Source organism: Bombina bombina, chromosome 6 (genome assembly GCF_027579735.1).
Source record: "Bombina bombina isolate aBomBom1 chromosome 6, aBomBom1.pri, whole genome shotgun sequence".
NCBI lineage: Eukaryota > Metazoa > Chordata > Amphibia > Anura > Bombinatoridae > Bombina > Bombina bombina.
The window spans coordinates 570,387,356-570,400,754 of NC_069504.1; the positions used below are offsets into that span (position 1 = coordinate 570,387,356).

Genomic DNA, 13,399 nt, shown 5'->3' on the forward strand with positions numbered 1-13,399 from the left:
CCAGACCTTGTGTAAAATGCCAACTAAATGGTTACATTGCATTCTCTATCTGAGCATTTAAGGTAAGACATGCTACATATCTGCATTTAACTAAAACTAGACATTTGCGGAAATAAAAATAAATGGTTAAATTGCATCCTATAGCTGAACATTACGCTAACATTTTAAAACTACAGTGGCAATTGTCAAACTAATTAACCATGTTGTGCACAAATACTCACCAACGAGATAACCAGGGGGCATTTGTCTTTCCTCAAACGGTCGCCACAGGGACGACTGAGAGAGGATGCGGGCATCATGACAAGCTCCTCCAAAATTCGCATACACATGCATAATCCTCATCTGTGCGTCACAAACATACTGCACGTTGAGGCTATGAAAATGTTTGCGATTTCTGAAGGGCAAGTCATCAATTGGAGCACGCAGCGCAATGTGGGTACAATCTATGGCTCCCAAGACATTGGGCAATTCAGCAATAGCAAAGAATTCCCGCTTCAGGTGCCTCCAATCACCATCATTCTGTGGGAATCCTATGTATTGCTTACTGATACGTACCATGGCGTCCAGAAAGTTATAAAACACCACAGAGAATGTACCTTGAGACAGGCCATGCATGTACATTTCTCCGGATTGAAAACTCCCGGAGGCCAGGACGTATAGACAACTTAGCATCTTACTCATGCCGGGAACAGCAGTCCTTATTCTTATATGTGGCTCCAAATGAGGTTTAAGAAGATCGTAAAGGCCAATGAGCTGTTCGCGATTGAGCCGATACTTATCATAAACCTCAAAGTCGCTCATGTTTTCCAAGGTGGGTCTCACCCTGTAGACACGAGGACCGCGAACCAGACGAGCCCTTCGTCTCACTCGGAGACGCCGAGGCTGCCTGATTCTATCAACAGCTAGTTCGCCAATAGCAGCACCAGCAGCGTCTACCATGTCGTCATCATCCATCTTTCAAAACAGCAGAGCAAGGCGTAACAAGGTATGCAAATTGATCTGATGTGGATCACAAGGGATGCTTTGGCCATGTTGTTTGGGGGATTTATAGTACAATTAGTCCAATGGTAGTGAGTTTGTAATGATTGCTAATTGTATTCACTTGTTTGTATGTGAGCGGCGCGAATGCTTTCACAGTGGGCGTTTTTTTGGTGTTTGCTGAAATGTTGTTTTCCCCCAATGAATCTCAATGTGAAAGTGTCAAATATCACACATACAGTGCATGTTTGTAATGTTTGATCATATGCGTAATCAATATTTATTAAACGCGATCTTATAGTAACAAGCACACGTCCAGGCAAACATGAATGAAAGTGCATAGTTGTGTATAATGTGCATCGAATGTGATCGATCAATGTTGGTGCAATATTGTTTGTAAACGATAAAGTAACAGCTGCCATCTGTAGTATTGTATATATAAGTGATTGCCGAGCTGTCAATATTGTATGCGTCCCTTTAAAATCGCAATAATAATTCAGAACTTCCCGTCTGCCATCTGTAGTATTGTATATATAAGTGATTGCCGAGCTGTCAATATTGTATGCGTCCCTTTAAAATCGCAATAATAATTCTGAACTTCCCGTCTGCCATCTGTAGTATTGTATATATAAGTGATTGCCGAGCTGTCAATATTGTATGCGTCCCTTTCAAATCGCACTAATGCTGAAGAACTTCCGGCTGTCATCTGTAGTATTGTATATATAAGTGATTGCCGAGCTGTCAATATTGTAAGCGTCCCATTAAAATGGCACTAATACTGAAGAACTTCCGGCTGTCATCTGTAGTATTGTATATATAAGTGATTGCCGAGCTGTCAATATTGTATGCGTCCCATTAAAATGGCACTAATACTGAAGAACTTCCGGCTGTCATCTGTAGTATTATATATATAAGTGATTTGCGAGCTGACAATATTTATTAATTGTCCCATTCAAATCGCCCTAATAATGCTGTTCCAAACTGTTGTTTACGTATATGTTGTATTGTAGTATTGAGTGGTAAAGTTCTGAAAGGGGCGGTACAGTCGTGAATCTGTAATGTGTATGGTTGAATCTTCTAATGACGTCATCATATTATTAACCTGCCTATGTAGTTCTGAAATCCTCATTGTGTTGTTGTATTTGACTACATTGTTATTGTGTGCTGAATAAAATATAAATGTGTGCTTTGTGGTTGCGTGATGGGTGATGCGTGTTATGTACATATACGTATATATTGTGATTGTGTCCCACATATGCTGACTTCTATATAGCGGTCTGGCATTGTTGTTCCTTCCCATAAAGTGACATCTGTAATCTGGTGTAATGATGTTCTTCTTGTACGTAATTCCTAATGGTTTATTGTGATGGAATCATGATGTTAAAAGTACAGTAAAATCCATATGTTCTGTTTTGTGATTCCTAGAGAGAATGTAATGTGTTTTTCCCCCATCATTTGAATGCACATGTATGAGTGAATGCTAAAAGTAATGTATGTGCATCCATGACTGATCATGTGTTAAGCCTATGTAGATATGCTGTTGCTGCAAGCATATGAGTTGAATAAATGAAATGCAATAATAAATGTATATGAGAGGTGTTTCCCATTGTGTACTGTTTGTGAATCCTGAAATGTTGTAATTATTTTTGTGTCCGTTTAAATGTGATTTTATTTTTAAAAATGTTTGTTACTAGTGATGTTGATTTGTAGTTGATGTAATGTAAAAGTATGAAACAATTTAATGCTGTTGTGAATATTCAATAATTAAAATCCATAAGTCCACCATAGGGAAATAGGCATTTCTTGATCTATTTGTCATAGCTGTGTCTAACGCAAAAAAGCATGTTTTTTTTTCCGATTTCTAGCGCTGGTATTTGGAGTTTTTTTGGCTACGCTATTTGCGTGCGTTAGGGAAATCTGTCTGTCGCGTGCACGAGCACGTCTTCCCCATAGAAGTCAATGGAGGCTCCAAATTTTGGTAATTTTTTTTTCTAAGACTGGTTTTCCTCGTAAAGTGAGTGACGTCATGAGCTTGTGTGAAAAAGTAGCTAAATCGTGTTCATTTTGTAATAAATAACTTGTTTGTGTATGTAATGTGGTGTATATTTTTTGTATGCATCGATGAGTGTATGTTTGTGATAATATTATTAGTTAGATGTAGCTATATGAGGGTCTTTTCCCGTGTGTCAATGTAAGTCAATGGCAAAATGGATTTGTGTTGTTTTTTTTCTAACACCCGAGATCTCGCAACTTTGATCCTTTCTATTTGGATGAAAAATAATTAAATCTGAAAAATAAATATAGTGTAGTGTTTGTATGAGTGTAAGTGTACTTTGTGTAATATTTGTTTTGTGATTCGTGGATGTTTATTTTGTCGGTAGATGTTAACTACTGGGTCTGAGCTGTCGGTACAGATTTGTGCGTTGGCTGATTTTTGAGTGTCGGTAACTAAACTCTAAATACCGGAGTCCGTAAAAAACAAGCGTTAGGAGCCTCTAACGCTGGTTTTGACGGCTACCGCCAAACTCTAAATCTAGGCCTAAGTGTTTTTTGCATTGTGAGCAAGCTTCACCTGAATACTGCTAGAAAGATAAATCAGTGAGTGCTGGAGTAAAATGCTTAGAACATATCATGAGAGGGGGCTTCAGACATACCCAGTGAACTCCCCTGACCCTGAAATTTTCTGGAACTGTCATATTTATTTTACATAAAACAAATACAAAGTGGAAAGTTCTTTGTAAAAGATGCACAAAATTATGATCCTAATTTGTTAAAGTAACAAAATGTTTCAAAGCATAATTAGAATGTGTATAATCACTACTTAATACAGAATCTAAATGCATTAAAAACAAAAATGAAAATGTCAAAAAACTTAAAGAACTCAATCTGAAGTCTAAAACAATAAAAAAAACAAAAAAACAGAAAGTGTAAATGTAACAAAACTCTCATGTAATATAGTGTTATATTGCACTGGGCTTGTCTCGCTTTCACTTACAGAAATGCAGGGAAGTTTTGCAATATTTGCCTGTCTAGGGCGAGATCCGATATACGGCGCAGGTTTTGGCGCAAGCGTGGAAACCTGCGCCGCCCGTAATTTCACCTCGCACATCGGGCGATTACATATATTTCACCGGCATTCCCTAAGTGCCGTAAGTCGGATAAACTAGCAATGTCCAGAAATAAGCGTAAGTACAAATTTCTGGAGTCGCCAGTGACTTACGGCACTTTAGAAACTGCCGGCGCCTAAGAAATCTAACTAAAAGTTTAAATCTTCCGTAACTGTCTAACACGCCTCCCCCAAATAAGCTCGACATGTATACCCCTATATCCACAATACCCCCTCTCACTACTTATAATAAATGTATTAACCCCTAGACCGACAACCCCCCACAACGCAATAAGCCTAATAACCGCCATAGCCCACAACGCAATAAACCTATGCTAGTATTAACCCCTAAACCGCCATAGCCCACATAGCCTAATTAAATCTATTAACGCCTATCCTGCCCCCCCTACACAGCAGCCACTATAATACATTGATTAACCCCTAAACCTAAGTCTAACCCTAACACCCCCATAAGTTAAATGTTATTTAAAGAAATCTAAATAATATTACTCTTATTAACTAAATTATTCCTATTTAAAACTAAATACTTACCTATAAAATAAACCCTAATTGCATTGTAGCTATTTTAGGATTTATTTTACAGGCAAGTTTGTATTTATTTTAACTAGGTACAATAGCTATTAAATAGTTAATAACTATTTAATAGCTACCTAGTTAAAATAATTACAAATTTACCTGTAAAATAAAACCTAACCTAAGTTACAATTACACCTAATTTCCGATCAGCCAATAGAATGCGAGATCAATCCGATTGGCTGATTGAATCAGCCAATCGGTATTTTCCTACCTTAATTCCGATTGGCTGATAGAATCCTATCAGCCAATCGGAATTCGAGGGACGCCATCTTGGATGACGTTACTTAAAGGAACCTTCATTCGTCGTTAGTCCATCGGGCAGAAAGGATGTTCTGCGTCGGAGGTCTTGAAGATGGAGCCGCGGATGGATGAAGATAGAAGACGCCGCTTGGATGAAGACTTCGGCCGGATGGAGGACCTCTTCTGCCCCGCTTGGATGAAGACTTCGGCCGGATGGAGGACCACATCGCCCGGATTGGATGAAGATTTCGGCCCGGCTGGGTGAAGACAGCTCAAGGTAGGGTGATTTTCAGGGGGTTAGTGTTAGGTTTTTTAAGGGGGGTTTGGGTGGGTTAGAGTAGAGGTATGTGGGTGGTGGGTTTTAATGTTGGGGGGGTTGTATTTCTTTTTTTACAGGTAAAAGAGCTGATTACTTTGGGGCAATGCCCCGCAAAAAGCCTTTTTAAGGGCTGGTAAAAGAGTTGATTACTTTGTAATTTAGTATAGGGTAGGGCATTTTATTATTTTGGGGGGCTTTATTATTTTATTAGGGGGCTTAGATTAGGTGTAATTAGTTTAAACGTCTTGTAATTTTTTTTATTTTCTGTAATTTAGTGTTTGTTTTTGTACTATAGTTTATTTTATGTAATTGTATTTAATTTTAGGGAATTGTAGTTAATTTATTTAGATTATTTAATGATAGTGTAGTGTTAGGTGTAATTGTAACTTATAGAGAGCTTCCACAGCAGTGGAAAATCCAGCATGGAATGGACCGAGAAGAGTAGAAGTTAAAATATAAACTTTATTAAGTATGCATTAAGAAACCTGTGAGTGTTCACAGTGAATCAACCTATATCACAGCATAGATAGAGTCAGCCTAGTAGTCCAACATTACACACTCCAACATGTTTCGTGCTGCAACAGCACTTCGTCAGGGATAATAAGGGAATTGTTCAGTTTTTTCATGTAATTGTAACTTAGGTTAGGGTTTATTTTACAGGTAAATTTGTAATTATTTTAACTAGGTAGCTATTAAATAGTTATTAACTATTTAATAGCTATTGTACCTAGTTAAAATAAATACAAACTTACCTGTAAAATAAAAATAAATTCTAAAATAGCTACAATGTAATTATTAATTATATTGTAGCTATCTTAGGGTTTATTTTACAGGTAAGTATTTAGTTTTAAATAGGAATACTTTAGTTAATAATAGTAATATTATTTAGATTTATTTAAATAATAATTAGGTTTAGGGGTTAATAGATTTAATAGGCTATGTGGGCTATGGCGGTTTAGGAGTTAATACTAGAATAGGTTTATTGCGGTGTGGGCTATGGCGGTTTAGGGGTTAATACTATAATAGGTTTATTGCAGTGTGGGCTATGACGGTTTAGGGGTTAATAACTTTATTAGTGATTGCGGTGGGGGATTGCGGTTGACAGGTAGATAGACATTGCGCATGCGTTAGGTGTTTTTTTTTTAAGGCATTTTAGGGAGTTACGGTGCTCCAATACTCAGCGCAAGGCTTGCTACGGCTGCTTTTCATGGCGAGATGAAAATGGAGTAAGATTTCTCCATTTTCGCCACGTAAGTCCTTGCGCTGGATATTGGATACCAAATTGCCCGGGTTTTATATGTTAGCTTATGGGAATAAATATTGCGGGCGACGGGTGAAATATACGAGCATAACTTCTATGTTACGCCGTATATAGGATACCAAAATTGCGCAAAAAACGGCATCGCAGGCTTTTGCGGGCGACGCTGCATATGTAATGGAGGCCCTAGAATTTTGTGAGAGATCTTGCAGTAGTGGAGTTTCAGTTTAGATAATCTCATCTTAGTTGAGAGCTTTAACCCCTTAATGACCACAGCACTTTTTCATTTTCTGTCCGTTTGGAACCAAGGCTATTTTTACATTTCTGCGGTGTTTGTGTTTAGCTGTAATTTTCTTCTTACTCATTTACTGTACCCACACATATTATATACCTTTTTTCTCGCCATTAAATGGACATTCTAAAGATACCATTATTTTCATCATATCTTATAATTTACTATAAAAAAAATGATAAAATATGAGGAAAAATGGAAAAAAACACACTTTTTCTAACTTTGACCCCCAAAATCTGTTACATATCTAAAACCACCAAAAAACACCCATGCTAAATAGTTTCTAAATTTTGTCCTGAGTTTAGAAATACCCAATGTTTACATGTTCTTTGCTTTTTTTGCAAGTTATAGGGCCATAAATACAAGTAGCACTTTGCTATTTCCAAACCATTTTTTTCCAAAATTAGCGCTAGTTACATTAGAACACTAATATCTTTCAGGAATCCCTGAATATCCCTTGACATGTATATATTTTTTTTTAGTAGACATCCCAAAGTATTGATCTAGGACAATTTTGGTATATTTCATACCACCATTTCACCGCCAAATGCGATCAAATACAAAAAATTGTTCACTTTTTCACAAATTTTTTCACAAACTTTCGAATTCTCACTGAAATTATTTACAAACAACTTGTGCAATTATGGCATAAATGGTTGTAAATTCTTCTCTGTGATCCCCTTTGTTCAGAAATAGCAGACATATATGGCTTTGGCGTTGCTTTTTGGTAATTAGAAGGCCGCTAAATGCCACTGCGCACCACAAGTGTATTATGCCCAGCAGTTAAGGGGTTAATTAGGGAGCTTTTAGGGAGCTTGTAGGGTTAATTTTAGCTTTAGTGTAGTGTAGTAGACAACCCCAAGTATTGATCTAGGCACATTTTGGTATATTTCATGCCACCATTTCACCGCCAAATGCGATCAAATTAAAAAAAACATAAAATTTTTCACAATTTTAGGTTTCTCACTGAAATCATTTACAAACAGCTTGTGCAATAATGGCACAAATCGTTGTAAATGCTTGTCTGGGATCCCCTTTGTTCAGAAATAGCAGACATATATGACTTTGGAGTTGCTTTCTGGTAATTAGAAGGCCGCTAAATCCTGCTGCGCCTCACACGTGTATTATGGCTAGCAGTGAAGGGGTTAATTAGGGAGTTTGTAGGGAGCTTGCAGGGTTAATTTTAGCTTTAGTGTAGAGATCAGCCTCCCATCTGACACATCCCACCCCCTGATCCCTCCCAAACAGCTCCCTTCCCTCCCCCACCCCACAATTGTCCCCGCCATCTTAAGTACTGGCAGAAAGTCTGCCAGTACTAAAATAAAAGGGTTTAAAAAAAAAAAAAATAATAATAATTTTTTAGCATATTTACATATGCTACTGTGTAGGATCCCCCCCTTAGCCCCCAACCTCCCTGATCCCCCCCCCCCAACACAGACAAACCCCCACCACTTTGCTGATCATTTTTTTTTTGACATTTTTTACATTTTTTTTAACATTTTTTATTTCAGCATTTTCTGTAGTGTAGCGGTTCCCACCCGCTCCCTCCCCGTGCACGCGCCCGCCCCCACCCTCCCGTGCACGCTCGCACGCCCGTGCGCGCCCCCAGCCACCCCCGCCCACGACCCCGCCCCCCTTCACATCGCCAGGGCCATCGATGGCCGCCACCCGCCTCCCGGTCCGGCTCCCACCCACCAACGCAGTAAGCCACCGATCTCCGGTGCAGAGAGGGCCACAGAGTGGCTCTCTCTGCACCGGATGGCTTAAAAAGGTTATTGCAGGATGAAGTCTGTGAAGTCTGCAATATAATTTCTCTCCAAGCTGGAGACTCTTCTATCATTAGGACCTTAAAATGAAAATCTTGAACAAATTGCACCACAGTTTTAAGAGACAAATAGAATGTAAACTAAATAGACATTTTTTACAGTTTTATTTAATTTCAGTGAAATAGTGGGTCTTCATTTGAACAGTGGTGATATTAGTGGTGATATTAGCTAGTACAAGATTAGCTAAAGTTGTATTAAGCAGTTATTCCTAATAATAATTTACTAGGACAAAGACATTTCTTTTGTTTTAATATTGACTTTGTATCAAAGAACATTATTGCACTTAAAGGGACAATAAACACATTAAGATTTTACTGCAGTTGTGCAAGAAATTAACATATTAGGTAATTTCAATGTGTTAACCCCTTGTTTTCTACAGTTGTTTTTCAATGGCCAAAGTCCACCAACCACATGCCACATTTGAAGTAGTTACAGCTGCTCAAGGACATTTATTTCCAAACTTTCAATTGTTTCAGTGATTTTTTTTAATAATCTTTAATATAAAAAAAAAAAAAAGTTTTTAAATAATAAAATTTTGGTATCCCAACATACAATATATTTTTTTTTATACAAATCACACTGTATTATTGTGCCTCTATGTATCTAGCTATCTTTTACTTTTTGTTTGTGTTTGAGTGAGTCTGTCTCTATGTGTGTGTTTCAGTAGGTCTATCTGTGTATATGTGTTTGTGTGAGTCTGTGTATGTATGTATCTGTAAATCTGTGTGTGTTTGAGTGTCTGTGTATGTATGTATCTGTAAATCTGTTTGTGTTTGAGTGAGTCTGTGTATGTATGTATCTGTAAATCTGTTTGTGTTTGAGTGAGTCTGTGAGGCATATTTAACAAGGGTCTGTTGGACCTGATCCAACAGTGCGGATCAGGTCCAACAGACCTCGCTGAATGCGGAGAGCAATACGCTCTCAGCATTTAACATTGCACCAGCAGCTCTTGTGAGCTGCTGGTGCAATGCCGCCCCCTTCAGATTCGCGGCCAATCGGCCACCAGCAGGGGGTTGTCAATCAACCCGATTGTACTCAGGTCCATAAAAACACATTTATTTAGCAGCAGTGTATTTATGATTATTTGACAATGCTGTAGAAATTCTATATTTAAAGCTACGCAGAAATGTTTCCTCCTCAATACACAAATGGTAGGTGCCCTTTTGGCAGTAATTAGTTTTTTTTAATTAATATATATATATTAATTACATTCCAGTTTACTGCCCCTTTATGCAAGGACTTTCCAGATGCAAGGAGGCATTTTATCTAAGATTTTTACATCTGCATAAAATGTTATACTCTCAGACTAAGATTGATCAGTGTTTTAAATGAGACAGGTTAACTTAAAATGGTTCAGTTTACACTACAGCTGATTTAATTTTGAAATACATACAAACAAGCCTAAATTCTGCATTTAACCAGATCTAATGGTATCAGTACCACAGCTTATGGTTCCACCAAGACCATATAGAGTACAGCATTTTCAAAATCCATAAGTACACCTGACAGATTGGAACATTTGTACACTATATTTGAAGAGGTGCTCTTGGTTGGGGAAAATGGGGGGACAAAACCAAACATATGTCAACCTTTTAAAAGTACTTTTCATACTCGATCGGGTTGAATTGTGGCGATTACTGTCCGCCTGCTCAGAGCAGGCGGACAGGGTTATGGAGCAGCGGTCTTTAGACCGCTGTTTCTGTGAGTCTGAAGACTCGCCAGAAACACAGGCCCATAAGCTCCATTCGGAGCTTGATAAATGGGCCTCTGTGTGTGTATGTATGAATCTGTAAATTTGTATACGTTTGAGTGAGTCTGTCTGTATGTGTGTCTGCATCTGTGTTTGTGTGTCTGTCAGAGATGCACAAATATTAGTGCTGACTAGTGCTGCTCAGTATAATTCTCTATAGGTTCATATATGTGTTTCTTGAGAGTATCAAGGCCAGTGCCTCACCAGCCTCTGACGGCACCGCACATTACTGAATTGTTTTGCAGTCTGTAAGCTTATTATCTGAAGTCAACTTGAGGTAAATATGTAGCAAGGTTATGCTTGCAAAGCTTGCTATGTGCTTTTTGAGTTCTTAGAATGGGAAAATCCACAATTTTCAGACTTACATTACAGAATAAGGGAGTAAAATAACTAATATTAAGTATATTACAAAGTTGTTTTACTATTCTTATTTAAGTGTTTTATATGACAATCTGAAGGTGCTTACCGACCCTTTAAAAAGTTTATTTCTGTGCAATGCAAATGCTTTATTAATGCTAAGATTAACAACTTTGTGAATGAGGTCTGAAAGGGGAAGAAGGAAAACCATGATGAATACAACACACTAATAAGATAATAATATAAATAATTTGCATAAGCATAGCTGCACACACAGACCTACCACATACACATCTGCATTCACTATAGTTGTACTATTCCATAAGTTTGACATCACTATCTACTTGACATGCTTTTTAGAACACAATATTCATCTTAGTTTTGTTCACTAAAAGAGGAACATGTAAAACTTGTCTGCAAATCACAAGATTGTTTTATGAACCTTCTTAATTTTGTCCACTGAGTGCAAGATAAACCATTTCTAAATGCGGTTTAACTTATGTTAATATTAGTTCCAAGGTTTAGTTTATTGCAGTGTTTCTCAACCGCGGTCCTCAAGAACCCATAACAGGCCAGGTTTTCATTATAGTTGAACTAGAGCACAGGTGAAATAATCAGCCTATCAGTAACCATGGTAACTAACCTGCTCTCACCCATGAGCTGATTATTTCACCTGTGCTCTAGTTCAGCTATAAAATCTGGCCTGTTAGGGATACTTGAGGACCGCAGTTGAGGTTTATTGTATTTCCAATTTTTTATGTAAGATTTAAAATGGATCATTTAGTGAAGATACCATCCTGAATTGGTTCATTTTAATGATAGGTAGAAAAGCTACTAATTGTAGAGTAAAAACTACTCAAACATTGCTTCAGTGAGTAGATAAATTAGCATTCACTGTGTTGAGTTGTATGACTATATATATGCTGGGTTATCTTGCTTAGAAATCTGAAAAATGAAGAATGCTGTTTTGTTCTGTATTCTAAAGAATACGCACAACTTTAATGCATACCTAAATCTAATTTAATTTTAAAAGAACGGTAAAGTCAAAATTAAATATCCAGAATTCAAATAGAGCATGTCATTTAAAACAACTTTTTAATTTACCTCTGTTATCTTATTTTCTTCGTACTCTTCATACTCTGTTAAAAAGCTTGCTAGAAGGCTCAGGAGCAGCAATGGCCTACTGTGAGCTAGCTGCTGATTGGTGGATGCACATACATGCCTCTTGTCATTCGTTCACTCAATGTAATTATTTAGCAGTATTGCATTGTTGCTACTTCAAAATAGTATATCAAGATAGCGAAGCAAATTTGATAATAGAAGTAAATTGGAAAAAATGTATGTTCTGACTCAAGAAAGAAAAGTTTGGGGTTTCATGTCCCTTTCTTTCTACTTTTTCTTTAGAGATTATGGATACATGAAGATTAGAATCATGCCTCACATTTATTCTTCCAAAGAGCACTGGAATTCATGAAGTATTTCACAGATCTGCTGTCTGAACAGAAACAAAAGGATTATGAAATAAATCAACTGTGGCCTGATTTTCTAGCTATTAAGGGGATATCCCAAAATATATCTGGAAACACCTAAGTTTTCCTATAAAAAGCTTCACACCATATTGATATTGCAAACTAGGGCGCTTATTGTAATGAAAAATATTCAGACATATTTGTATTATGTGCAGGACAAATTCTGACACTCCCATACTAAGGAACAGTACCATATTCCCTGTATAAGGCACTGGTGTGTATAATATGGAAAGCTCTTTTGATGAACTTCAGACTTTTTTTGCCTTCACAGCACCATCTTGACTACTCCAGCTAATGGCCTTTTTGAAATTATTAATTTAATCAATTTATATTACTTTATGACAAAACAGTGCAGTGTTAAATCTTTTCAAAGTACTGCCTGTTGAATTAGTTACCGGAAAATGAAACAGCTGGTGATTACAAGATGTTTAACAATCTTGTAAGCACATAATGGAGTATGAAAATTCTCTGGAAACACTGACACTTTGATGCAATTTGTAATGGTCTGGATTCCTTCCCCAATGCTTAATCTGGACTTGTTAATGGAGTACACATAGTAACGTTTGTATTGCTTTTGTAATGCCCTTTTAAAAGCTTTTTTCTCATATATCCTTGCTGAGTCTTGTTAGGAATTAAATGAACTTCTAAATTACTTAAACAATAATTGGCTTGTGAAGTCTAAAATATAAGCCCACAATTTTTCAGGAATAAATTACTAAGAAAGTTTTTAAATAATTAACAAAAGTATATGCATTTTTGACTACCCAATAAATCATGTATTACTGTATAATCTAAAACTGTTTCATACTGTCTGAATTATATTTGTTATCTCATTAGACATGTGCGTTTTGTTTCAGCCGTATTTCGTTTTTGGACGAATTTTGGCTTATTCAGAGATTCAAATGCAATTTCCGAATCGGCCCCATAACTAAAATTACGAAAAATTACGAAAATGAATAAATCAGTTTCCGAATTTTCGGATGCATTATTCATATTCTGAATTTTTCATTGTTCTAATCTAAACTGCTGTTCCCCAACATCGCCAACACTAACTAAATCACTTACTAAAGCTATTAACCCCTAAACCGCCATTCCCCGACATTGCTGACACCAACTAAATCACTAAATAAAGCTATTAACCTCTGAA

General features: G+C 37.0%; 1 protein-coding gene across 1 annotated transcript in view; it reads left to right on the plus strand.

Annotated features, from left to right (window-relative positions):
* Window positions 1–13,049, plus strand: part of LOC128663282 (uncharacterized) — a 328,216-nt gene extending 315,167 nt beyond the window's left edge. The window contains exon 7 of the mRNA XM_053717537.1: window positions 12,128–13,049. Coding sequence (XP_053573512.1) covers window positions 12,128–12,129 — 2 coding nt within the window. The 3' untranslated portion in view covers window positions 12,130–13,049. The remainder of the gene's footprint in view (window positions 1–12,127) is intronic.
* The last annotated feature ends 350 nt before the right edge of the window (window positions 13,050–13,399 follow it).